Raw genomic sequence first — 22,421 nt, 5'->3', positions numbered from 1 at the left:
TTCGATATCAGCCACAGCAACTTCTTTCAAGATATGTCTCCAAAGGCAAAGGAAACAAAAGCGAAGATGAACTTTTGGGACTTCATCAAAATCAAAAGCTTCTGCACAGCAAAGGAAACAGTCAAGAAAATAAAGAGGCAACTCACAGAATGGGAGAAGATATTTGCAAATGACAGTAGAGACAAAAGGTTGATATCCAGGATCTATAATGAACTCCTCAAACTGAACACACACAAAACAGACAATCATATCAAAAAAATCAGAAGATATGGACAGACACTTCTCCAATCAAGACATACAAATGGCTATCAGACACATGAAAAAATGTTCATCATCACTAGCCATCAGGGAGATTCAAATTAAAACTACATGGAGATATCACCTTACACCAGTTAGAATGGCCAAAATTAGCAAGACAGGAAACAACATGTGTTGGAGAGGATGTGGAGAAAGGGGAACCCTCTTACACTGTTGGTGGGAATGCAAGTTGGTGCAGCCTCTTTGGAGAACAGTGTGGAGATTCCTCAAGAAATTAAAAATAGAACTTCCCTATGACCCTGCAATTGCACTACTGGGTATTTACCCCAAAGATACAGATGTAGTGAAAAGAAGGGCCATCTGTACCCCAATGTTTATAGCAGCAATGGCCATGGTCGTCAAACTGTGGAAAGAACCAAGATGCCCTTCAATGGATGAATGGATAAGGAAGATGTGGTCCATATACACTATGGAGTATTATGCCTCCATCAGAAAGGACGAATACCCAACTTTTGTAGCAACATGGACGGGACTGGAAGAGATTATGCTGAGTGAAATAAGTCAAGCAGAGAGAGTCAATTATCATATGGTTTCACTTATTTGTGGAGCACAACAAAAAGCATGGAGGACATGGGGAGTTAGAGGGAAGGGGGTTGGGGTAAATTGGAAGGGGAGGTGAATCATGAGAGACTATGGACTCTGAAATACAATCTGAGGGGTTTGAAGTGGTGGTGGGGGGTGGGAGGTCAGGGTACCAGGTGGTGGGTATTATAGAGGGCATGGATTTCATGGAGCACTGGGTGTGGTGAAAAAATGATACTGTTATGCTGAAAATAAATAAATGAAAAAAAAATTTTTAAAGATAATATAATATTTGGTAATAAAAATGAACCTACTGCAACATACTACAACATGTACTACTCTCACAAATACCATGTTGAGTAAAAAAGCCAAACACGATAGAAAATAAAAAATAAAATTTCACTCATATAAGGTTCAAAAGGAAGTAATACTAGTCTATGCTGTCAGAATTTAGGATAGTGGTTATCTTTGGAAAGGAGAGAGGATGATCGGGCAGTGTCAAAAGGGGGTTTCAGAAGTGCTAGTAAAGGGGCGCTTGGGTGGCTCAGTGGATTGGGCCTCTGCCTTAGGCTCAGGTCATGATCTCAGTGTCCTGGGATCAAGTCCCACATCAGGCTCCTGGCTCAGTGGGGAGCCTGCTTCCCCCCCCCTCTCTCTGCCTGCCTCTCTGCCTACTTATGATCTTTCTGTGTCAAGTAAATATATAAATAAAATCTTAAAAAAAAAAAAAAGAAGTGCTAGTAAAGTTCTATTTCTTTACTGGGTCAGTGGTTATGTACGATAATTCATTTACAATTTGCTCATTTTTCTGAGTATATGTTAATTCAAGAAAACATTTTCAAAAAGTAATTTATTTGAGGAAAAACCAATAACAAAAAATAACAGTGAAACAAATCAATACCATATATGATTTCATTACTCTACTAAATCTATGTCTCATATTGTATATAAGTTTTCTTGGGAATGAATGGATAAAGAAGATGTGGTTTATATGTATACAATGGAATATTATTCAACCATAGGAACAAAGGAAATCCTAGTATTTGCGACAACATGGATGGACCCTGAGGGTAGTACACAAAATGAGAAAACTCAGAGAAAGACAAATAATGTGTCATATCACTTACATATGTAATCTGAGTAAAAAGTCAAACTCATAGAAACAGAAACCAAAGAAGTGGTTGCCAGGGGCTGTAGGGTAGGGAAAACAGGAAGCTGTTTATAAAAGGGCATAAACTTTTTGCTCTAAGATGAATAAGGTCTCAGGATTTAATGTATAACATGGTTACTATAGTTGATAATACTGTACTGTCTTATTGAAATGTGCTAAAGGGTATAACTTAAATGTACTCACCAAAACTAAGTAAATAAATATGTGAGGTGATGCATATATTCATTAACTAGATGAGAGGAATCTCTCCCCCCCCCCACTTTTTTGCTATTTTTTAAATTTAAACACAGGAGCAGCCAATTATATAAGCCAATTAATAACAAAATAAAGAAACACATTGATAATAATACAATAATAGTAGGGGACTTTAACACTCCACTCACAGCAATGGACAGATCATCTAACCAGAAGATCAACAAGGAAACAATGGCTTAGAATGATAAACTGGGCCAGAGGGGCTTAACAGATATATTCAGAGCATTTCATCCTAAAGCGGCAGAAAACACATTCTTTTAGAGTATGCATGGAACATTCTCCAGAATAGTTCACATACTGAGTCATCAATCTTAGACCTCAACCAGTAGAAAAAGACTGCTATCATACCATGCATATTTTCAGATCACAAGGCTATGAAACCTGAAATCACTAAGAAAAAATTTGGAAAGACAACAAATACCTGGAAAGTAAAGAATATCCTACCTCAGAATGAATGGGCTGACTAGGAAATTAAAGAAGAAATTAAAAAATACATGGAAACAAATGAAAATGAAAACATGACAGCTGAAACCTTTGAGATACAGCAAAGGCAGTCAGACATATGAAGGAAATATATAGAAATATAGGCCTTTCTCAGGAAGCAAAAGTCTCAAATACACAACCTTACACCTAAAGGACCTGGAGAAGGAACACCAAATAAAGCCTAAAACCAGCAGACATAGGGAAATTATTAAGATTAGAACAGAAATCAATGATAGAGAAATTAAAAAAAAAAAAACAATGAAGCTAGCAGCTGGTTCTTTGAAAGAATTAACAAAACTGGTAAACTTCTTGCCAGACTTATAAAGAGAAAGAACCAAATAAATAAAATCAGGACTGAAAGACAAGAGATCACAACCAACATCAGAGAAATAAAAAAAAGTTATGAGATGATTATGAGCAATTATACACCAATAAATTGGGCAATCTTGAAGAAATGATAAATTCCTAGAAATATATAAACTACCAAAACTGAAACAGGAAGAAAGAGAAAACTGAACAGAACCATAACTATCAAAGAAATTGAATCAGTAATCAAAATCTCCCAACAAAAGAAACTCCAGAGTCAGATAGCGTAACAGGTGAATTCTACAAGGCACTTAAAAGAAGAATGAATTATCTACTTTTCTTAAACTATTCCAAAAAACAGAAATGGAAGGAAAACTTCCAAACTCTTTCCATGAGGCCAGTGTTACCTTGATTCCAAATAAGAAAAAGACTCCACAAAAAGGGGAATTACAGTCCAATATCCCTGGTGAACATGGATGCAGAAATTCTCACCAAGATATTAGCCAATAGAATCCAACAGTAAATTAAAAGGATTATTCATGGTGACCAAGTGGAATTTATTCCTAGGCTACAGGGGTGGTTCAATATCTGCTAATCTATCAATGTGATACACCACAATTAAAAAAAAAGGGTAAGATCCATATGGATCTCTCAATAGCTGCAGAAAAAGCATTTAACAAAACACAGCATACTTTGATAAAAACCCTAAGCAAAGTAGAAATAGAGCAAAAGGATCTTAACATCATAAAGGCTACAAAAAGTAAAGTCCTACAGCTGGTATCATTCTCAATAGGGAAAAACTGAGAGCTTTTCCACTGAGGTCAGGAACTCAACAGGGATGTCCACTCTTACCACAGCTGTTCAACACAGTACTAGAAGACAGAGCCTCAGCAGTCAGACAACAAAAGGCATCCTAATCATCAAGGAAGAAGTTAAATTTCACTCTTCACAAATGACATGATACTCCATGTAGAAAACCCAAAGACTCCCAACCAAAAAACTGGTAGAACTAATACACAAATTCAGCAAAGACACAGGATATAAAATCAACCTACAGAAATTTGTTGCATTTCTAAACACCAACAATAAAGCAGCAGAAAATTAAGGAATCGATCTCATTTACAACTATACCAAAAAATGTTAAGATACCTAGGAATAAACCTAACCAAAGTGGTAAAAAAATCTGTATTTTGAAAACTAGAAAACACTTATGAAAGAAAATGAAGAAGACACAAATAATGGAAAAATATCTATGCTCATGGATTAGAAGAACAAATACTATTCAAATGTCTATACTACCCAAAGCAATCTACACATCAGTCCAACCTTGATCAAAATAACACCAGCATTTTTCGGACAACTAGAACAAATAATCCTAACACTTGTATAGAATCAGAAAAGACCCCAAAGAGCCCAAGTAATGCTAAAAAACAAAAGCTAAGCAGGAGGCATCATTACTCTAGACTTCTAGCTATATTACAAAGCTGTAATCATCAAGACAGTATGGTACTGGCACAAAAACAGACATACAAATCAATGGAACAGAACAGAGAACCAAGAAATGGATCCACAGCTATGGTCAACTAAACTTCAACAAGGCAACAAAGAATATCCAATGGAAAAAAGACAGTCTCTTTAACAACGGTATTGAGAAACATGGACAAAGACATGTAGAATGAAACTGGACCACTTCCTTATACCATATACAAAAATAAACTCAAAATGGACAAAAGCTCTAAATGTGAGACAGGAAACCATCAAAATCCTACAGGAGAACACAGGCAGCAACCTCTGATATCATCTGAAGTAATTTCTTCCTAGCTATGTCTCCTGAGGCAAGGTAAATAAACAAAAATAAACTATTGGGATTTCACCAAGATAAAAAGCTTCTGCATAGTGAAGGAAACAATCAACAAAACTAAAAGACATCCAATGGAATGGGAGCAGATATTTGCAAATGACATATTTGATAAAGGGCTAATATCCAGAATATCTATATCTATCTATATATAATCTATACAAGACTCCTCAAAATTAACACCCTGAATATAAATGATACAGTTAAGAAATAGGCAGAAGACATAAACAGACAGACATTTCTCCAAAGAAGACAAAAAATGGGTAACAGATGCATGAAAAATCCTCATTATCACTTATCGTCAGGGAAATAAAAATCAAACCCACTTTCTAATCATTTTCTAATGGACAAAAGATATTGAGACATTTCACCAGACATGATCTACTAATGGCAAATAATTGTATAAAAAGATACTCAATTCAACATCATTATCCATTAGGGCAATGGAAAGTAAAGTGACACTGAGATATCACTACATACCTTTCAGAATGACTAAAATACAAAACAGAGGCTAAGATGTGAGAATTGAATCTGATGTTCAAAAGCCCTCAGCTTTAACTAGCATACCTTAAATAATAGCCATTCACACAAGACAAATAGCTCATTCATATATATATATATATATATATATATATATATATATACATACACATATATAATTCATTCATATATATATATTCATATATAATTCATTCATATATAATTCATTCATATATAATTCATACACACACACATACATATATATATACACACAAATGCATACATTTCCCATATATATATCTGCCCATATATATATATGGGCAGAATTATATATGTTTCCCATATATATATCTGGGAAATGTATGCAATAACCATTAGTAAAAAAAGAAATTAGTATTAGAGCAGATGGGCACAGAGAGTATATGAGAAATCTCTATACTTTCCTCTCAATTTTCCTGTGAACATAACTGCTCTAAGAGTAGTTTATTAATTATTAAAAAAGAACTTTAATAGAAAGAATACATAAAAAATAAAAGCAGAAAGATGCCAAATTCTACCTATTTAATTGTCAATGTTTTAATATACTGATTTTTCAATGGTGGATATTATAAGTAATTTCACAAAAAGGTGAGGGGAATATTTGACTATATCAAGAATAACTTCTGACTCAGTAATTCCACTATTAGGAACTTATTCTTAGGAAATAATCAGATAAATGCACAAAGGTGTGTGTGTGTGTGTGTGTGTGTATGAATATGATGATTATAGCATTGTTTAAAGCAGCAAAACATTAGAAATAATCCATGTCCATAGATAGGTTAATCAATTATGGTGATGCATCCTTATAATGCAAGATGTGAATCTATATTTATTGACATGCAAAAACGGAAATGATATTATATTGAGAAAAAAAAATGTTACTTTTGCAGTCAGAAAGCTATTTTTATTTCTGAAAAAAATGTAGCTTAGTGTTCTAAAAACTATATTGACAACACACAGTTCTCTGGATCAGGAAAAGTTGAATTAATGGAAGGGCTTTAGGGTTAAACAACATTTATTTATAAAACCTATGAACTAAAGACAAATACATATCCTTGCATAGTAGTAATGACATGTGATCAGAGTGCCCATTAAAGATTTTTCCAAAGTAATGTCTCTTTTCCAACCACTTCAACAATGCTGAGGGCCACATGTTAGTTTTCTAAGGAAAGCTAATATTTGTTACCTCCCCAAAATTTAGACAGACACTCCTTAGTTCTACAGGTACTGACAAAACTTAAGTTTCTCCTTCTAGCAAATGTAATGAGATAGTTAATAAGGATCAGAATATATAGCAAGCAGAGTACTATTATTTGAACATGGTTATCAGTAGGAAAGGAATGGGAAGAGGAGAGAATTCAAAAACTAGGAACAGAATGGTACTTATCTTGTTTCCTCCAGAAGGAGACAGATGGGTGAGAGTACTTACTATAATCAGAAATAAAGTTACATCATCTGTTCATAGTTTTTTGAGTTTTATGAAGTTTAAATATACAATAAAAGGATGAAGAATTATTAAGGTTGTGACTACACTTTATCAAACACAAAGGAAGCAAATATATTTTATGTAAAGGTAGACATATTCTGAAATTTACTTATTAATGTTCATTCATTATATGTCATGGTCTTTTCTTGAGCCATGAGATCTGCAAATGTAGTAACATCTGTCTAATAAACTGTTGGTTGTATTTTCTCTGAATGTTTCCCTTCAGAACTGAACAAGGTAGAATATCAAAGCAGAATTTCTCCTAGACTTCACAAAGCATTCAAGAGTGTCAATAGCCAAGAATCACTCTCTCTCTTACTAGCTACAATTTGCACATACTGTGCATGTCCTTCACCACATAGTAAGATATCTTTGATTTTTACCACATTGGTAAAGGCTATCCTCATCCTTCAGCTTTAATACAGCTGTAACTTTGTAAAAGAAGTGTCCATAGTCATCTCTAGTACATACCAATTGCTGCTAGGGGGTATACTCAAAAGTACCTAAAGGTCAATTTAATACAAGGAATGTGAACAGGTCTTAGAGTCTTTTAATCCATCATTGCCAAATGAAAGAGATTAAGACTTCATGACAAGAAGTATGAGGAGGCCATCAGCCGGGGCCAGCTTAGCATGTGAAGTCAACAAATGCCCTGATTAGGGGGTTCTTGGGTGAATCAGTTGGTTGAACATCCAACTCTTCTTTTGGCTCAGGTCATGATTTTAGGGTTGAGATCAAGTCCCAAGTCAGGCTCTGTGCCTAAGATTCTCCCTTCCTTTCTGCCCTTCCCTTTCTACTCTCTCTCTTTCTCAATCTCTCTTAAAAAAAAAAAAAAAAAAAAAAAGTCAGATTTGGGGCACCTGGGTGGCTCAGTTGGTTGAGCGAATGCCTTCAGCTCAGGTCATGATCCTGGAGTCCCAGGATTGAGCACCGCATCACACTCCCAGCTCCATGGGGAGTCTGCTTCTCCCTCTGTCTCCTTGCTCATGCTCTCTCTCACTGTCTCTCTCTCAAATAAATAAATAAAATATTTTTTAAAAAAGTCAGGTTTGCAGACACAATTCACTCACTCATAAACAGAGCCTTTTACCCAGGTCCTAGAATATCATTCATTGAATAAAGGTACCAGAGAAAACAGTGGGGAGTTGAATGCAAGAGAAACTGACAGTGGCAAACAGTCCCAAAAAGACAACTCAACTGGAATTTTGGTGGAAAACAAATTTTGTACATCACAGATGAAAAGATAACTAATGAATAATAACTAATAAAAGTCTTAAGATTCATCCATTCAATTTGATGCCTAATATGCAGACCATCCCCACTTTTAGCTCGACCCCTAGAATGACTCCAATCTATTTCTCTCACACTGGACAAAAGAGAGTTCCCTAAGGCCAATACAGTAATTCTAGTAAGACAGAATGGTTATTGGGGTGACTGGGTGGCTCAGTAGGTTAGAACCTCTGCCTTCGGCTCAGGTCATGGTTCCAGGGTCCTGGGATCAAGCCCTGTGTAAGGCTCTTTGCTCAGCGGGGAGGATACTTCCTCCTCTCTCTCTCTCTCTGCCTGCCTCTCTGCCGACTCGTGATCTGTATCTGTTATATAAATAAATAAAATCTTAAAAAAAACCACACACACAGAACGGTTATTATCATAACTTTCCAAAGAATCATGGTTTTCTTTAACAATGCAGCTTTTACCCCTTTTAATTTTTAGATACAATATCTGAGGGAGAATATGAGCAACAAAAACAAAATGTAAGGACTTACTTCACTGGTATAGTTACATACACAGAAGTAATGCTGTAAGGAATGCCAGATTGCCAAACAAAATGCGGTTTGAATGTTTGGGCCATACCTCTGACTAACTACAGAAGGGGAACATTAAGGAAGAGCCAAGTATATAAAATTTGTTCATGAAATGACCCTCAATTTATTTTTACCTATACTCTGCCAATTTTGTTTAGTATCCTAGTTTACTAATTAGGATCATAAACTTTTTCAAATTGCCATTATGGTAGAGGCCCCTCACCCCTTGGCAGAAATCCAAATACCCAGAATTTTCCTTCCCAACCAGTCCTAACTGGGCCCACATGAAAACCAGCTCCTTCAGGTATAAAAGCACATCTTTCTAGGTGCTCTTAGTTAAAGGGCTTGAGGTTTTACTGTTGTTCCCTTCTGCTTATTTTCCCTTCTTGTTCTTTCATCTTTTTCCTTAATAAAAAAAAAAAATCTGTTCACGTGTGTCGGCCACTTTCTAAAGGCCACAATAAATGTTTTAAATCTGAGTACCATATCAAAGAGTAAAAGTCTCTTGGAATGTCATCATAGTGAATCAACCCTCCTGGGATTCTTTTCTATTAAAATTTCATGTACTCAATAATTACAACTATGTAACTAAATAGGCATCTGAAAAAAGACTTAAAGAAAAACAACGGAAAAAAAATTGTATGAGTATAGTGATGGAACTGCATATAAAAAATTATCTTGGAGGGGCACTTGGGTGGCTCACTTGTTAAGCGTCTACCTTCTGCTCAAGGTTATGATCCCAGGGTCCTGGGATGGAGCCCCACATCAGGCCCCCTGCTCAGTGGGAAGCCTGCTTCTCCCTCTCACTCCCCCTGCTTGTATTCCCTCTCTTGATGTCTCTATTAAATAAATAAAATCTTAAAAATACATATATCTTGGGACTGTAGCTTACTTCATGCGAAAAATGTTAATTACTAATTTAATTTTTTAGAGGTTATAGAGCTATTTCAGATCTTCTATTTCTTTTTTAGTTAGTTTTGGTTATTTTTATATTTCTAAAAAAATTTCCCTATCTTCTAATTTTTCAAGATTTTTGTAATGAAGTTGTTCAGAGTAAACAGGATTATTTCAATATTTAAAATCCTCTGGTATGTCTATCATTAGCTCCCTTTTATATTCCTAATACTGTTCATTACTTTTCTATTTTACTAATCTTGTCAAAAAACAAATGCTTAGCTTTATTAATCCTCTTACTGCCTTCTTTGTTACTTAATTTCTGAACTTTTTATTATTTCCTTTTCCACTTTCTTTGAGGGTATTTTACTGATACTTTAAAAATTTCTTAAATTGCATAGCTCTTTCAGTTTTTCTTCTTTTCATCATTAACAGTTAAACCTATATATTTCCCTTTATAACTGCTTCAGAACTCACCTCTGAATTGCTCACTCAAACTCAACATGTCCAAAACTAATCTCAGGTTGTTTTCCCACACACCTATTCTTTCTGTGGTTTTGACAGTCTTGTCAATGGAACTCCATTTCAAGCTCTAGTCCAAACATTTGATGTCATCTTTGACTTCTCTTTCTATCATATTCTTCATCCAGTCTATCAGCAAATGCTGTCAGCAAAACTTTCAATATATCCAAAATCCAACCACTGTCCTCATCCCTTTTGCTGCCTACCTGCTCTGAATGGTCACTATTTCTCACTTAGTTATTTCAGTAGACTCCCAAATGCCCTTATCCTTCAAAAGTCTATTCTTGACCATCTGAGGGACTTATTCACTCATTGATTCCAAGTCATCTACTGACTTTCCCTACTATTCAAGAGAAAAATCTCAACTCCTTATGACAGGCAACAAAATCCTACATCACCAAGCCACTTGCTACCTTTCTGACCCATTCTCTTATTATTCTGCCATTCTGTTTACTGCTTCAGTGAAACGGCTCGGATTTAACTTCTAGCTCACCTTCTTAGGGAGGCCTTCCCTGACAACTTTATTTAAACTGCAGTCCACTCACTCCACCATTCAATATTTCCCTAACCACTGTCTCTGCTTTGTTCATCTTTGTGGAACATATCATTATCTAATATACTATATATTTTATCTACTTATTTACATATTGTTTCTTTCACTATAATGTAAACTTAATGATGCCATAGATTTGTATATGTGTGTCTGTTTTGTTCTTTGCTATAGTCCTAGTTCTAACAATAGTGCTGGCATGTGGCACTCAGTAATTAATTACTGAGTAAAGACAACTAACTAATCCTTTGAAATTTTTAAGGATTTATGGCCTACGACGTGGTCAATTTTAAAAATGTTTTTCTTTGTTCCTGAGAAAAGTATAGTCTCCAATGTTGTATACAGTACTTTATATATGTCCATTAAATCAAGCTTTTAATTATATTGTTCTAATCTTGTATTTCCTTACTGATTATTTTATTTGCTTAATCTATCAATTACCACATGAAAGTAAATAAAATCTGCAACTGTAACAGTGGATTTATCAATTTATTTCATCTGTATTTAACCTATGTTTTATACATTTAGAATTGTTTTATCTTCCTGAATAAGAATCGATAAACAGTTTTTCTGCCGATATTGATCTCTAGTAATCCCTACCAATAATTCTGCTCTGAAGACTATTTCTATAACATTACTAGCTCTTTTTTGGCTATACCTAGTATACTTTTTTCCCCATTCTCTAGTTTTTAAACTTGTTTTATGTGTCTCTTGTAAAAACTTACAAGAAAAATGTTTCAACCATTTTTGCAAATCAAAAATTTAGAGGGGCACCTGGGTGGCTCAGTGGGTTAAAGCCTCTGCCTTCGGCTCAGGTCATGATCCCAGAGTCCTGGGATCGAGCCCCCGCAGGAAGCCTGCTTCCCTTCCTCTCTCTCTGCCTGCCTCTCTGCCTACTTGTGATCTCTGTCTGTCAAATAAATAAATAAAAATCTTTAAAAAAATAAAAAAAGAGAAAAATTTAGATCAGTTACATTGATAATGATTACTGATTTTAAAAACTGATTTCTACAACCTCATTGTCTGTTTTCTGTTTTCTTTTTTTTAAAATGTTTCTTCCCTGTATATGTTATACCCTCCCCCAGTTCTTGCCTTCTTTTGGGATGAATTTTTTCTCATCCAACATTTTCACTATATTTGTTTGAAAATTATGTACTCTATTTTTTTAGTGATTACCCTAGAAATTCTACCTTATGTATTTTACTCAATAAATTCTAATATTAATCAGTATCTTTATCTTCCTCTTAAAAAGTATAAAGACCAGAGAATGCTTTAACTTCATTCATTTTTCTAAAAAAAATTCCCCTATCCCATTATTATTATTATTATTATTTTCATTGGGTTTTTTTTTAATCATTATCTTTATCTTAATTTTAAACCCTTGAATTAGACATGGGTATTTGTTCCATACTATCGAATTTTGTGTTCCCACAAGTTTAATATTCTTTTTGGCCCACCATTTCTTCTTGCTGTTCATACATTCTTCTCTTAGAGTTTAGAGAAGATGCTATCCTTCAGTGGTACTAGACTGATGTGGGCATCTTGGATCCCATCTCCCACTCTTCTTGAGCCCTTGACAAAGCCTAGGCTTTTTTCCCAACACTTTAAATATACAGCCTTTGTAAACTAAGGTCCTCCCTGCCAGGTGCCAGCACATGCCTTCAAGGCAAACTTACTCTTGTGGAATCAAGCATCCTTGTCATTTCAAACTCTGAGTGTTTCCCTTCCTTTCCTGCCAGCTCAACCTTGCTTTAAGCAAATATTTTAAATATATTATCCAGCATTGTCAGATGATCTGACCAGGAAGTTTTTCTCTGCAAATATTCTGTCTTAGTCCCTAAATATTCTTAGGTAACTGTTTTGATATTCATAGTCTTTGAACTGATTTCATATAATGGTTTTACTTACTGTGTATGCTCCATTAGTGAAAAATGTAACTGAAAAAGACATTTAGAAATCAAATTGGTTAACAAATTTTTTAGTCCCAAATGATTTTTTGTCTATCATATATATTTATCATGTAAGTTAAGAACCATTTCAAAAGCTAAGAATAAAAAAAAAAAGCAAAAAAAAAAAAAAGGCTAAGAATAATTTCCAAAACACTACCCTTTTTTTCCTGAACTCTAAGTATAAATATTGACTCTAACATAATGTATATTTCCCTTCAACACCTTATTATAAAAATTTTCAAACATCTAGGAAAGTTGAAAGAATATATTTAGCACCTAGATTCTATCATCATTTTACAATATTGTTTTATCACATATCCATCCATCTCCCTTCCTACCAATTCATCTTACTTTTTGTTGATGTGTAAAGGAAATACAGACATTAATAAAGTCTACCTCAAAAATTTCACAAATATAATATTTTTATTTCTAGGCAATAAATCCCCCTTTCCCAACATTTTGTTTACTATTTTTTAAGAACTGAAAAGCATGACTCTGCCATAATCACCTAATACCATTTGAGTCAGAAAATAATAGTCTTATAGTTATGAAGGGAAATCAGTAGAATAAATTAATTTTAATCCTTTATAATATACTTCCACATTGGGAAAATAAGCTTCATATGTGGCACATTCATTTGCAATATTTACCCTTTTATTTCATCAATATCTGGGGAGTTCCTATTATAGTTTCTATTTATTTATAATGAAAAGCTCTTCCTTTTTAACACTTTCCTCTTCAGTAGTTCTAGAGGACTAATCAATTTCATGAAGACAAAGAAGTGAACAACCAACTTCTGAACTTAACTTAGGCAGCTGAATTTGCCTTAGGCAGTGATATTGCCATTTATAATAAGAAACATGTATTTGGTCTTTGTCCCATTCCTGGCACAGAGTTCCTAAAATCCTTGGAACTTCCTAACTGAAAAGAGAATCTTTTGTTATACATAACAAGCCCCTTTTAGCCACACTTGAGTTTGTGTTACAGAGAAGACTGTGAAAGCCTCTAGGCTAGGGGCTGGTTGCCAGTGGAGACAAGCACTAGATTAGACGATTGGAAATTTCAGCCTCAACCCCATATCTAGGGCTGGGGAGAGGGGTTGGAGGTTGAATTATTACCATGGCCAATAATTTAATCAATCATGCCTATCTAATGAAGCCTGCATAAATATCCAAAAGGACTGGGATGAAAGAGTTTCTAAACTTGGTGAACATGTGGAGGTGCTCAGAGGGTAGCATTCCTGGAAAGGGAATGAGGCTTTACATCCTTCCCCATATAACTTGCCTTATGCATCTCTTCATCTGGCTATTCACTTGCATCCTTTAACATATTCTTTAAAATACCAGCAATAGTAAGTAAACTGCTCTCCTGGGTTCTGTGAACCTGAGTAAGGGGTAGCAGGAAACTCTAACTGGTAGCCCAGTTGGACAGAAGTTGTAGGTAACCTGGGGTCTTCCTACTTGGAAATGGCAGCTGACATAGGGACACTACTCTGGGACTGATCCATTTACATGTGGAGTCTGTGCTTAACTCTGGTTAGTGTCAGAACTGAATTGAATTGTAGGACACTTAGCAGATGTCTGAGAATTGGTCAGTGTGGGGGAAAAAAAACACCCACACATCTGGTATCAGAAGTGTGAATATGAGAGTAAAGGAAATCACAATGAATTTTTTTCTAGACACCCTCTATAGATTAAGTATCCAGCTTAATGATTTTATGAATTAGACTGCATCACCTGTTTAAAATTTTACTATCATAAACATTTTATTTAGCTATCATATATATTAATATTATACCCTGCTTTCTATCTTCAATTTAGGTGCAATGATTTACACACACAGAAAGCATTTCTTTATGAAAATTTATCATTTTGAACACATATAAAAAGCTGTTAAGAAAGGACACGAGAAATAAGTTTTAAAGCTTAGATTACTTTGGATAATTTTTTAACTTGCTTAAAGACAAAAAGATCCATAGTCTTCCTCTAATGTCAAGATAAAAACAAAATTATGAGCAAAAATATTTTAATAATGCACATAGATAATTGTTAATTATCACAGATTCATACTATGACCTCACATTTTACATCTGTATGAAATTAAAATCAGTGTAATATTTTATTCCTTATCTAAAGAGCCTAATCTGGACTCAGGCAATCTCAGTCCTCAGCTTTACCAATTAGTGACATTAGGTACATCTCTACTCTCCACGGTGCTCCTTCTCTTCATCTTTAAAATTCTTTATGATGGTCTTTACTGTTTAGGATTTACTCCATTACCTACTAACTTTTTTTTAGAGTATTAATATACTGGCTAGACAAGGTACAGATTATAATGCAATTCTAGCACTCTGCAAATACAAAAAAGTATTCGGCCTATTTCTCTTCCCCTAAGTAGGAGAACTTCTTGGCAGCAGATTAAACAAAAAAAAAAATAATAATAATAATTCTAATTTAAGCTGTTTCATTTAATTTCTTATAAACTTACTCTTCTTTTTTCATAATGTCATACATAGCCTACTGTCAAAAGAACTAATAAACACTCATTATTAACTGAAACAACTGCAAAGCATGCAAAAAAGAAAATGTGAAAAACGTAGTATACCCCAAGGAAAAACATTCAATTCCAAGTATAACCACACAAAGCTAGAGTCCAATAATAATGGCAATAACAGTAACAATAGTCACCTCATCAAAATACATCCAAAAAATAATTTGAATTCTGCACCTAAGGAAAAATCAATGAACAAAAAATTGCACATTAGTAAAATGTCTGAACATCAGCAGGATATGAGCATGCTAGGGCCCAGCATTGTGAAATGTAAGGCTCATGCACAACTAAACCACTGCATAAAGTCAGAGAAGCCAGACACAGTGAGGCCACCAAAAATATGCCTCCAAAACATCTGTTTCATTTAAATCAAACTTTTGGGGGTCTTCAGGGAGGAGGTGAATTCATTAGTTTTCTCCAGAAACAAGGCAAACAAAATATAGTCAGAGCAAAGAACAAAGCCCTACGTCCAAATACATGTGACATCGGTCCCAATATTTTTGGCATATGTTCACATGTAGAAGACTGCTTCATTCAGGATGAAGAGTCTCTTGAAATATGTTAAAGTCATTCAGATGAAAAGGCAAGATTCAATCACAGATTGTGATTCAAGCAATATATTAACATTTCTCAGCTTCCACAAAGACTTCCCTTTCCAAAGGCTTCCCTATTGGGTAGAGATTAAAGTGCCACTTAATAAATAGTTTATTTGTCAAATGATAATACACTCTTTACAGGGTTGTTCTGAGAAAAAAAGGAGACACTATACATAAATTTGCTTGAAAGAGTTAAAAAGAAGTATAACAGATTATAAATAAAATCAATATTCAACTCAAAGTAGTATTTCCTTTTGGTATATGAAGTTAATTCTATTATCTCCTGTTATAAAATACATCATATATAAAAGTATACAATATATATTCAATTAAAAGAATAATAATTTTAATGGGCCCTGTTATATATTCGGCTCATGTTAAAAAAATGAAACATTACTAATACTTTGGAGGCTCCCATGTGCCAATTCCTATATTTCTCTTTAACTTACCCTATATTATCCTAAATTTTGTGCTAATCACTTCTTTGATTTTATTTATAGCATTGACACATTTATATGTATCCTTAAACTATCTAGTCATCATCTATCTATATCCATCAATTCTCTTTCCATCTATCCATCCATCCATCCATCTGCTTTTTGAACTTTATTATATGGAATATGCTATATACTTGTCCTTCAACTTCTACAGTCTTTTTCTCAGAGTGATTTGACATTATTATCTAATTTTTCATAAAATCCCTAAAATTAAAGAAATCTATTATACCCTTTAGTGAAAATGAGGCACAGTGGAATTAGGAACTTGCCACATTATATGAGAGGACAATGGACAAATCTTTCTATCATAATTCTGAAAGTAAAGCAAACCAATGACTATCTCAGAGCTTTATAGTACATTTATATTTTTATTTTCATTTAAAACTAAAACATTTCTCTAGTGCTAAGAGCACAATGAGTATTTTAAAACTGACTTACCCCTCTCCAAAATTGAATATACATAATTAGTACTATTTGCTTTCATATTAAAGGTGAAGTTATATTCAAATGTACTGATGATATAAAAGCCCTAAACAATATTCAAATATATTCCTTAAAAGGAAAACAAGAAGAAATTAAAGAATATCAAAAGGAGATTTGTTTTTTTTCTTAGGAATGGACTATTAGAAAACAGCCCAATTATGGAATATTCTAATTAAAGAAAATGGCTCATTAAATAGGTAATTAGTCTGACACTCATCAATTCCAAGATATTGTTCACCTGAGCAAGTGATGAAAGAATCTTCTTGCATATTTGCTGATTTCGTCTCTATATTCCAATATAGTTGTATCCAGGAGTGGTCTTGTTGGAGCATAAAAGGTTCCAAGGCTTGCCTCAAGCTGTGCTGTGGAATTCAAACATAGCAGCACTAAAACAAGTGAAACTCCTTCAATTACAACAGAATACTCATGTTTGCAGTCAGTCAGGTTTTGCAAACTTGGATGAAATGTGAGCTTGTTGCAGGAAAGATGAAATTAAAATATGACAGCTGGTACAAAAACAAACCTGTGTATAAACTTTCACTTGAGGCAAAGCTGACAATGACTCTGAGCAACAAAAAGCTGTCAAAACTGAAGAAATCCATAATGAATCAACCTCTCACCACAAATGGATAATTAAAACAGTGACTCATCAAAGTAACACAGTTTGAACTAGTATTTCCAGTAAAATCAATTCACAGTGTGCTCAACATTTATTCTCTTTAACTGAAAGGAGAAAACAAACTTTTTTGCATTGGGAATTGAAATAAGTATTAGAAGTGCTTTAAAAATAATATAAATGAAAATAGCCCTATTGGAGAAATAATATCTTTCTAAGACAATTTTAAAGAAACAGTGAAAGTCCCCATACTTTCCCTAAATCTCATCCTAAAAAACAAGATTGCTGTTTTTGTCCACGTGTGAAAGCTAATACCCCTGGGAGGGATGACATGCTAATCCGCTCTTGGATTAGCTCAACTAACACCTTTCTAGAAAAAAAGGATTGGAGAGCAAGTTTTGATAAACCAGAGGGCTACAGATTGGGAGAAAAAGGCACATTCTGCCTACTTCATAATTTTACCAAGCCATGCGTTTGGTGTGTTTTCTTCCAGAAATACCTAGAAGTTAAATAATTATAGTAATGGTGAAAGTTGTAGGAGAATGCTACGGTTCACAGTAAGACTCCATTGGTTTTTATGCTACTAGTGCTGGACTGAATAAACAATTTCTTATTTAGCAAAACTCTTTAGGTTTAGGCATATTTGGGTTTGAAAGTATTAAATACCTCATCAGAGTAATTGCTATGGACTTGGCTAAGCTGTTAGTAATTTATTTCTTTTAATCTCAAATCTAGACAGTAAAGTAAGATGAACTTTAGGGGTATTTTCTTTCAAAGCAGCAGTCAATTTAGATTAAAATTGAATACAGCAATGCTATTGTGAAAACAAGCCAGATCCTCTTGCCATTGCTTGTTTTCTTGACAGCATGTACTTCTGAAATGTTCAAGCCTACATGGAATACTCATAACTCCCAGCACAGTTATAGATTCATTAGATAGCCCAGCTTGATGTTTAAGGCAGAAATGAAAATCTCAAAGATAACCACAACACAGCTACAAATAAAAGAGCTCAATGGTTTCCACTAATAAAAGGAAAACAAATTACCATGTCAAATTTGTTAGATTCAGATAGAATAAATCTCAATACAGAAGAATTCTGAATGTTTTAGAAATGTATTTTACAGTTTACTTGAGGAATAATGCATATATCTACTTGAAATGTACATATTCCAATAATCCAGCATCATGCAAGTATTTTAATAGCCTAGTATCATACAAACTTTTTATTTCCCTACCTTCCCAAGAACAGCTCCTTGAAAATATCCTTTATTAAAGCAAGAATCTAATAATGCCCATTTGTGAATTCCCTAATTATCTTTCTTACAACACAAATTCACCAATGTGCTAGCAATTTCTCAGTGTCCTGAGGGAGAGTCAGTATTTTATTTTCTCTATAATTCCCCAACTGTAAATTTAGGAGCTCTTGTATAGATTGTGTATACCGTAACAAGTTATCTTTACGGACTCTGCCTTTTTTTTTTTCCTACTATGTACCTAATCTTGAGAGTGTACCAATATAACATATAAATACTTGAGGTAACTCTGTAGGCAGACATATTACAGTAATATCTAGCATTTTGAAGTTATACTTTTTATTTTTAACTAATATTCATTGAGTACCTACAGTAGGCCAAGCACCGTCTGTGCTAGGCATTTTCTCATTGTAGAAATACTGGACCCTCCACAGAGGGACTGGACTACCTCCAAAAAGCACATTCAATTAACATTAAATATTTATTGTGGGCCTCCTGTGAGTTGGGACAAATCCCATGATGTGAACTTCCTGAAGGAACACGCCCTCTAAAATTACTACAATGGGGGCACCTGGGTGGCTCAGTGGGTTAAAGTCTCTGCCTTCAGCTCAGGTCATGATCTCAGGGTCCTGGGATCAGGCTCTCTGCTGGGCGGAGAGCCTACTTCCTCCCTCTCCTTTTGCCTGCCTCTCTGCCTACTTGTGATCTCTGTCTGTCAAATAAATAAATAAAATCTTAAAAAAACAAACCAAAAAAATTACTACAATGAAGGTTCTGTATAGATTTTTATCTAAACACCATGTAATAAAATGGAATAAGAAAATCTATAAACATTCAAAGAAAATAGTAGGGAAAAAAGCTCTTCAGCAAAGACCTTTTGACATATTTCCTGTTTTCTCTATCTTATAAATTACCTAGGGACAGTTTCTCATTGGCTAGGAATTCTCATCATTAATGTCAATGCTTCCTGCAAAGATTTGAAATAAAGATCCAGGTGCAAGAACATTTAGCTGCATTTTATATTAAGTAAATGACTTATAATAAAAATATCATACAGTGGATAATTGGCAAATATTAAAATGAATTTCATTATTGTATGTGGCACCTATCGCCCCCCTTTTTTTTAAACAGTGTCATATCTGAGGGTGCCTGGCTGCCTCCAGTTGGTAGAGCATGCAACTCTGATTACAGGGTCATGAGTTTAAGTCCCATGTTGGACCTACAGCTTACTTAAAAAAAAAAAAAAGAGAGAGAGAGAGAGAGACAAAACAGTGTCTTATCCAAGATCCTATGGGCAGAATTACTTACTAAGGTTTCGAAAGTAGAGAAATCCAAACAGGCAGAGGGGTATCAGAACTACCAGTTAGAATGAAAACAAGGAACAGCGGCCGGAGTTACAATTTTCAATCTCTCTCTCTCTCTCTCTCACTCACACTCAAACACAATCAGTGGTAAGGACTATTCTCTGGACAAAAGACTTGAGTGGGACAGAAAAATATTTATGTCTAAAGTGAAGGAAGAATAAGGACTTTGTTTGGGGGCCTTTCTCTACCAGACCCTAGAGAATACATGTAAATATTTTTTCCCTTTTTACTTAAGATTTATTTATTTATTTATTTGAGAGAGTAAGTGCATGTGCAGGTGCAGGGGGAGGAGTAGTGGGGGAGAAAGAGGGACAAGGAGCCTCTGCTCAGCGCAGAGCCTAATGCTGGCCTCCATCTCACCACTCAGGGATCATGACCTGAGCTGAAATCAAGTCAGATGGTAAACCAACCGAGCCACCCAGACCCCAAGAGTACATGAAAGTTTTTTTTTCTGGATACCATTAGTAAGTACCTGAAATTCTTGATTAAAGTTTGAAATTTGAACATATTGCACACATGAAATTAGAGTGAAAAGTACAATGACTGCATTGTGAGTTCCAACATAGGTATACAAACACATTACTCTTTATGTTGACAAATACTATACAGTAAAGTACCATATAATTATATGGTTATCTGATCTTGTCAGTTTTAATAGGGCATTAACATTTTTGTCTTTTGGTCTCCAATAACATAATTCAAAAAATCCTCAAAAGATAACTGATTCAATAAAACCTACTTCATATACATACACAACCAACTTATGAAATACATTTCATGTCTGACCTTCTCTCTCTGGAGTGAGCTTTTGTCTAAGAAGATGGTTTACAATGGCACTCATGCTGATAAAACACTGGTGGCCCAGTGTGTCCCAGTCCATACTGCTCAGGATGTTTATTGCCTTACAGATCTCATCACAATGAATGTACTGGAATATAATGTCTGTCAGGCCCAGCTTTCCTCGTGTGAAGATACCTGTCACAAAAAAAGTAAAACCAAGTGATTCTTCTAAAAATAAAAAGTAGACTAACAAAAACAGTTAACATTTCCTTAAAGGAAAAAAACAGTAATGATTTCTTGCATAAGTGCTAGAAATGTGGGATTGGCAAGGCCAATAGTAATTCTTTGGTTAAATCTTCATTTTGAATACCAGCTACCAACTCCATCTATCTTATGCCTATCATTCAGCATTAATTAATTTGTACTCAACATAATTAAACTTACACTAAAAATGAATAAACCTGAGAAGGATGTTTAGGTAGACCACAATAGTTAACTCTATTTTTCTTCCCATCAGTTATTTAGACCTCTGTTGTATACATTTAAAGACAGTTTTTTTGATGTGAACACAATTCTTACCAATCAGATTTATCAGTTCTGGGTTGTTTCTAGTTGTCAGCCCCACATATTTGGTGTGGGTGTGGGTAAGTACAAATATCCTGACAAATATGACTATATAAATACTTTTAAGTATTTAAGTTTTTATTAATGGGTACTTTCAATTAATAGTTTTTTCACAGCTACCACATACTAATTTATCTTAAATTGGCATTTAAAGACTACTCTATTGAAGTAATAAATGCTCAGTATTAATCCTGCTAGTGATGCCCTTCACAACTAATATTTACTTAGAAATATTCTTGGTATAATATAAACACATTTGTTTGTCCTTCCAAAATGAAAGAAAATCTAATTCCAATCTTAGAGGACCAAGACTACAAAAAAAAAGTGAGTCATTCTGTTCTAATTTCATTTTGTCATTTTTATATAGGCTTAATCTCATTTGAAACTAATAAACTAATGATTTTTGTGCAATTAAATGACAGTATTAGGGCTTTTGAGCATTTTTTTTAACTCTCAAAAATGGCTGGCTATAAAATCCTTTTCTTCAGCCAATGTTTACTGATTAGACTGAGTCTATAAAAACTTCTCATCTCAGTACAAATAATCATAAAGCTAAATGAAAAAATGTATGTGAAGTTATTTGTAAGTTGTACTGCATATAATATATTACTGCAATTCTTTTTATTACTATCATCATCATCATTTAACTGGAATAGTTACAGGATTTAGGGTTTTAAAAGGTATATTAGTTCATAAGAAAGATGCTGAAATTCTTCATATTAACTTCAAGTCACATCAAAATGAGAATTTGTGCTATATCTGACAGGACTCAACTTGATAGGGAATCTGGGGAATTGCCCTGACTATACTAAGCAATAAAACCTCATTATTTTTTTTGTGTTGGTAGAATCAATGAATGGTACTATCCAAAAGCCTTCATGAGCCTGCAATCAAGTACTGGAAACTCTCATAAATTAGGGTGGTTCTTTGGCAGTAGATACTAATGTGTAGGAATTTTATAGGGAACCAAAAGTATCTGAAATCTGTTTACTCCATCTATACCCTAAGCAATACTTCTAG

The 22,421-nt window shown here is 34.3% G+C and overlaps 1 protein-coding gene and 1 long non-coding RNA gene across 13 annotated transcripts in view; both read right to left on the bottom strand.

Moving 5' to 3' along the window:
- Positions 1 to 22,421, bottom strand: part of WDPCP (WD repeat containing planar cell polarity effector) — a 506,774-nt gene that overhangs the window by 281,972 nt on the left and 202,381 nt on the right. For all 12 annotated transcript variants that reach the window (XR_014315874.1, XM_082746657.1, XM_082746660.1 and 9 more), the window contains 2 exons: positions 20,784 to 20,972; positions 17,003 to 17,126 (listed from right to left, as the gene is read on the bottom strand). Coding sequence is in view for 11 of the 12 variants with exons in the window: in XM_082746657.1 (XP_082602783.1) it covers positions 17,003 to 17,126; positions 20,784 to 20,972 (313 nt within the window). In the remaining variant the exon portion in view is untranslated. The remainder of the gene's footprint in view (positions 1 to 17,002; positions 17,127 to 20,783; positions 20,973 to 22,421) is intronic.
- The window catches only part of LOC309872503, an 857,896-nt gene that overhangs the window by 646,912 nt on the left and 188,563 nt on the right, over positions 1 to 22,421 (bottom strand). The window lies entirely within an intron of this gene.

This window comes from Mustela nivalis, assembly GCF_964662115.1.
Source record: "Mustela nivalis genome assembly, chromosome: 8".
In the NCBI taxonomy this organism is placed as follows: domain Eukaryota; kingdom Metazoa; phylum Chordata; class Mammalia; order Carnivora; family Mustelidae; genus Mustela; species Mustela nivalis.
This window is presented reverse-complemented; position numbering and strand designations above follow the sequence as displayed.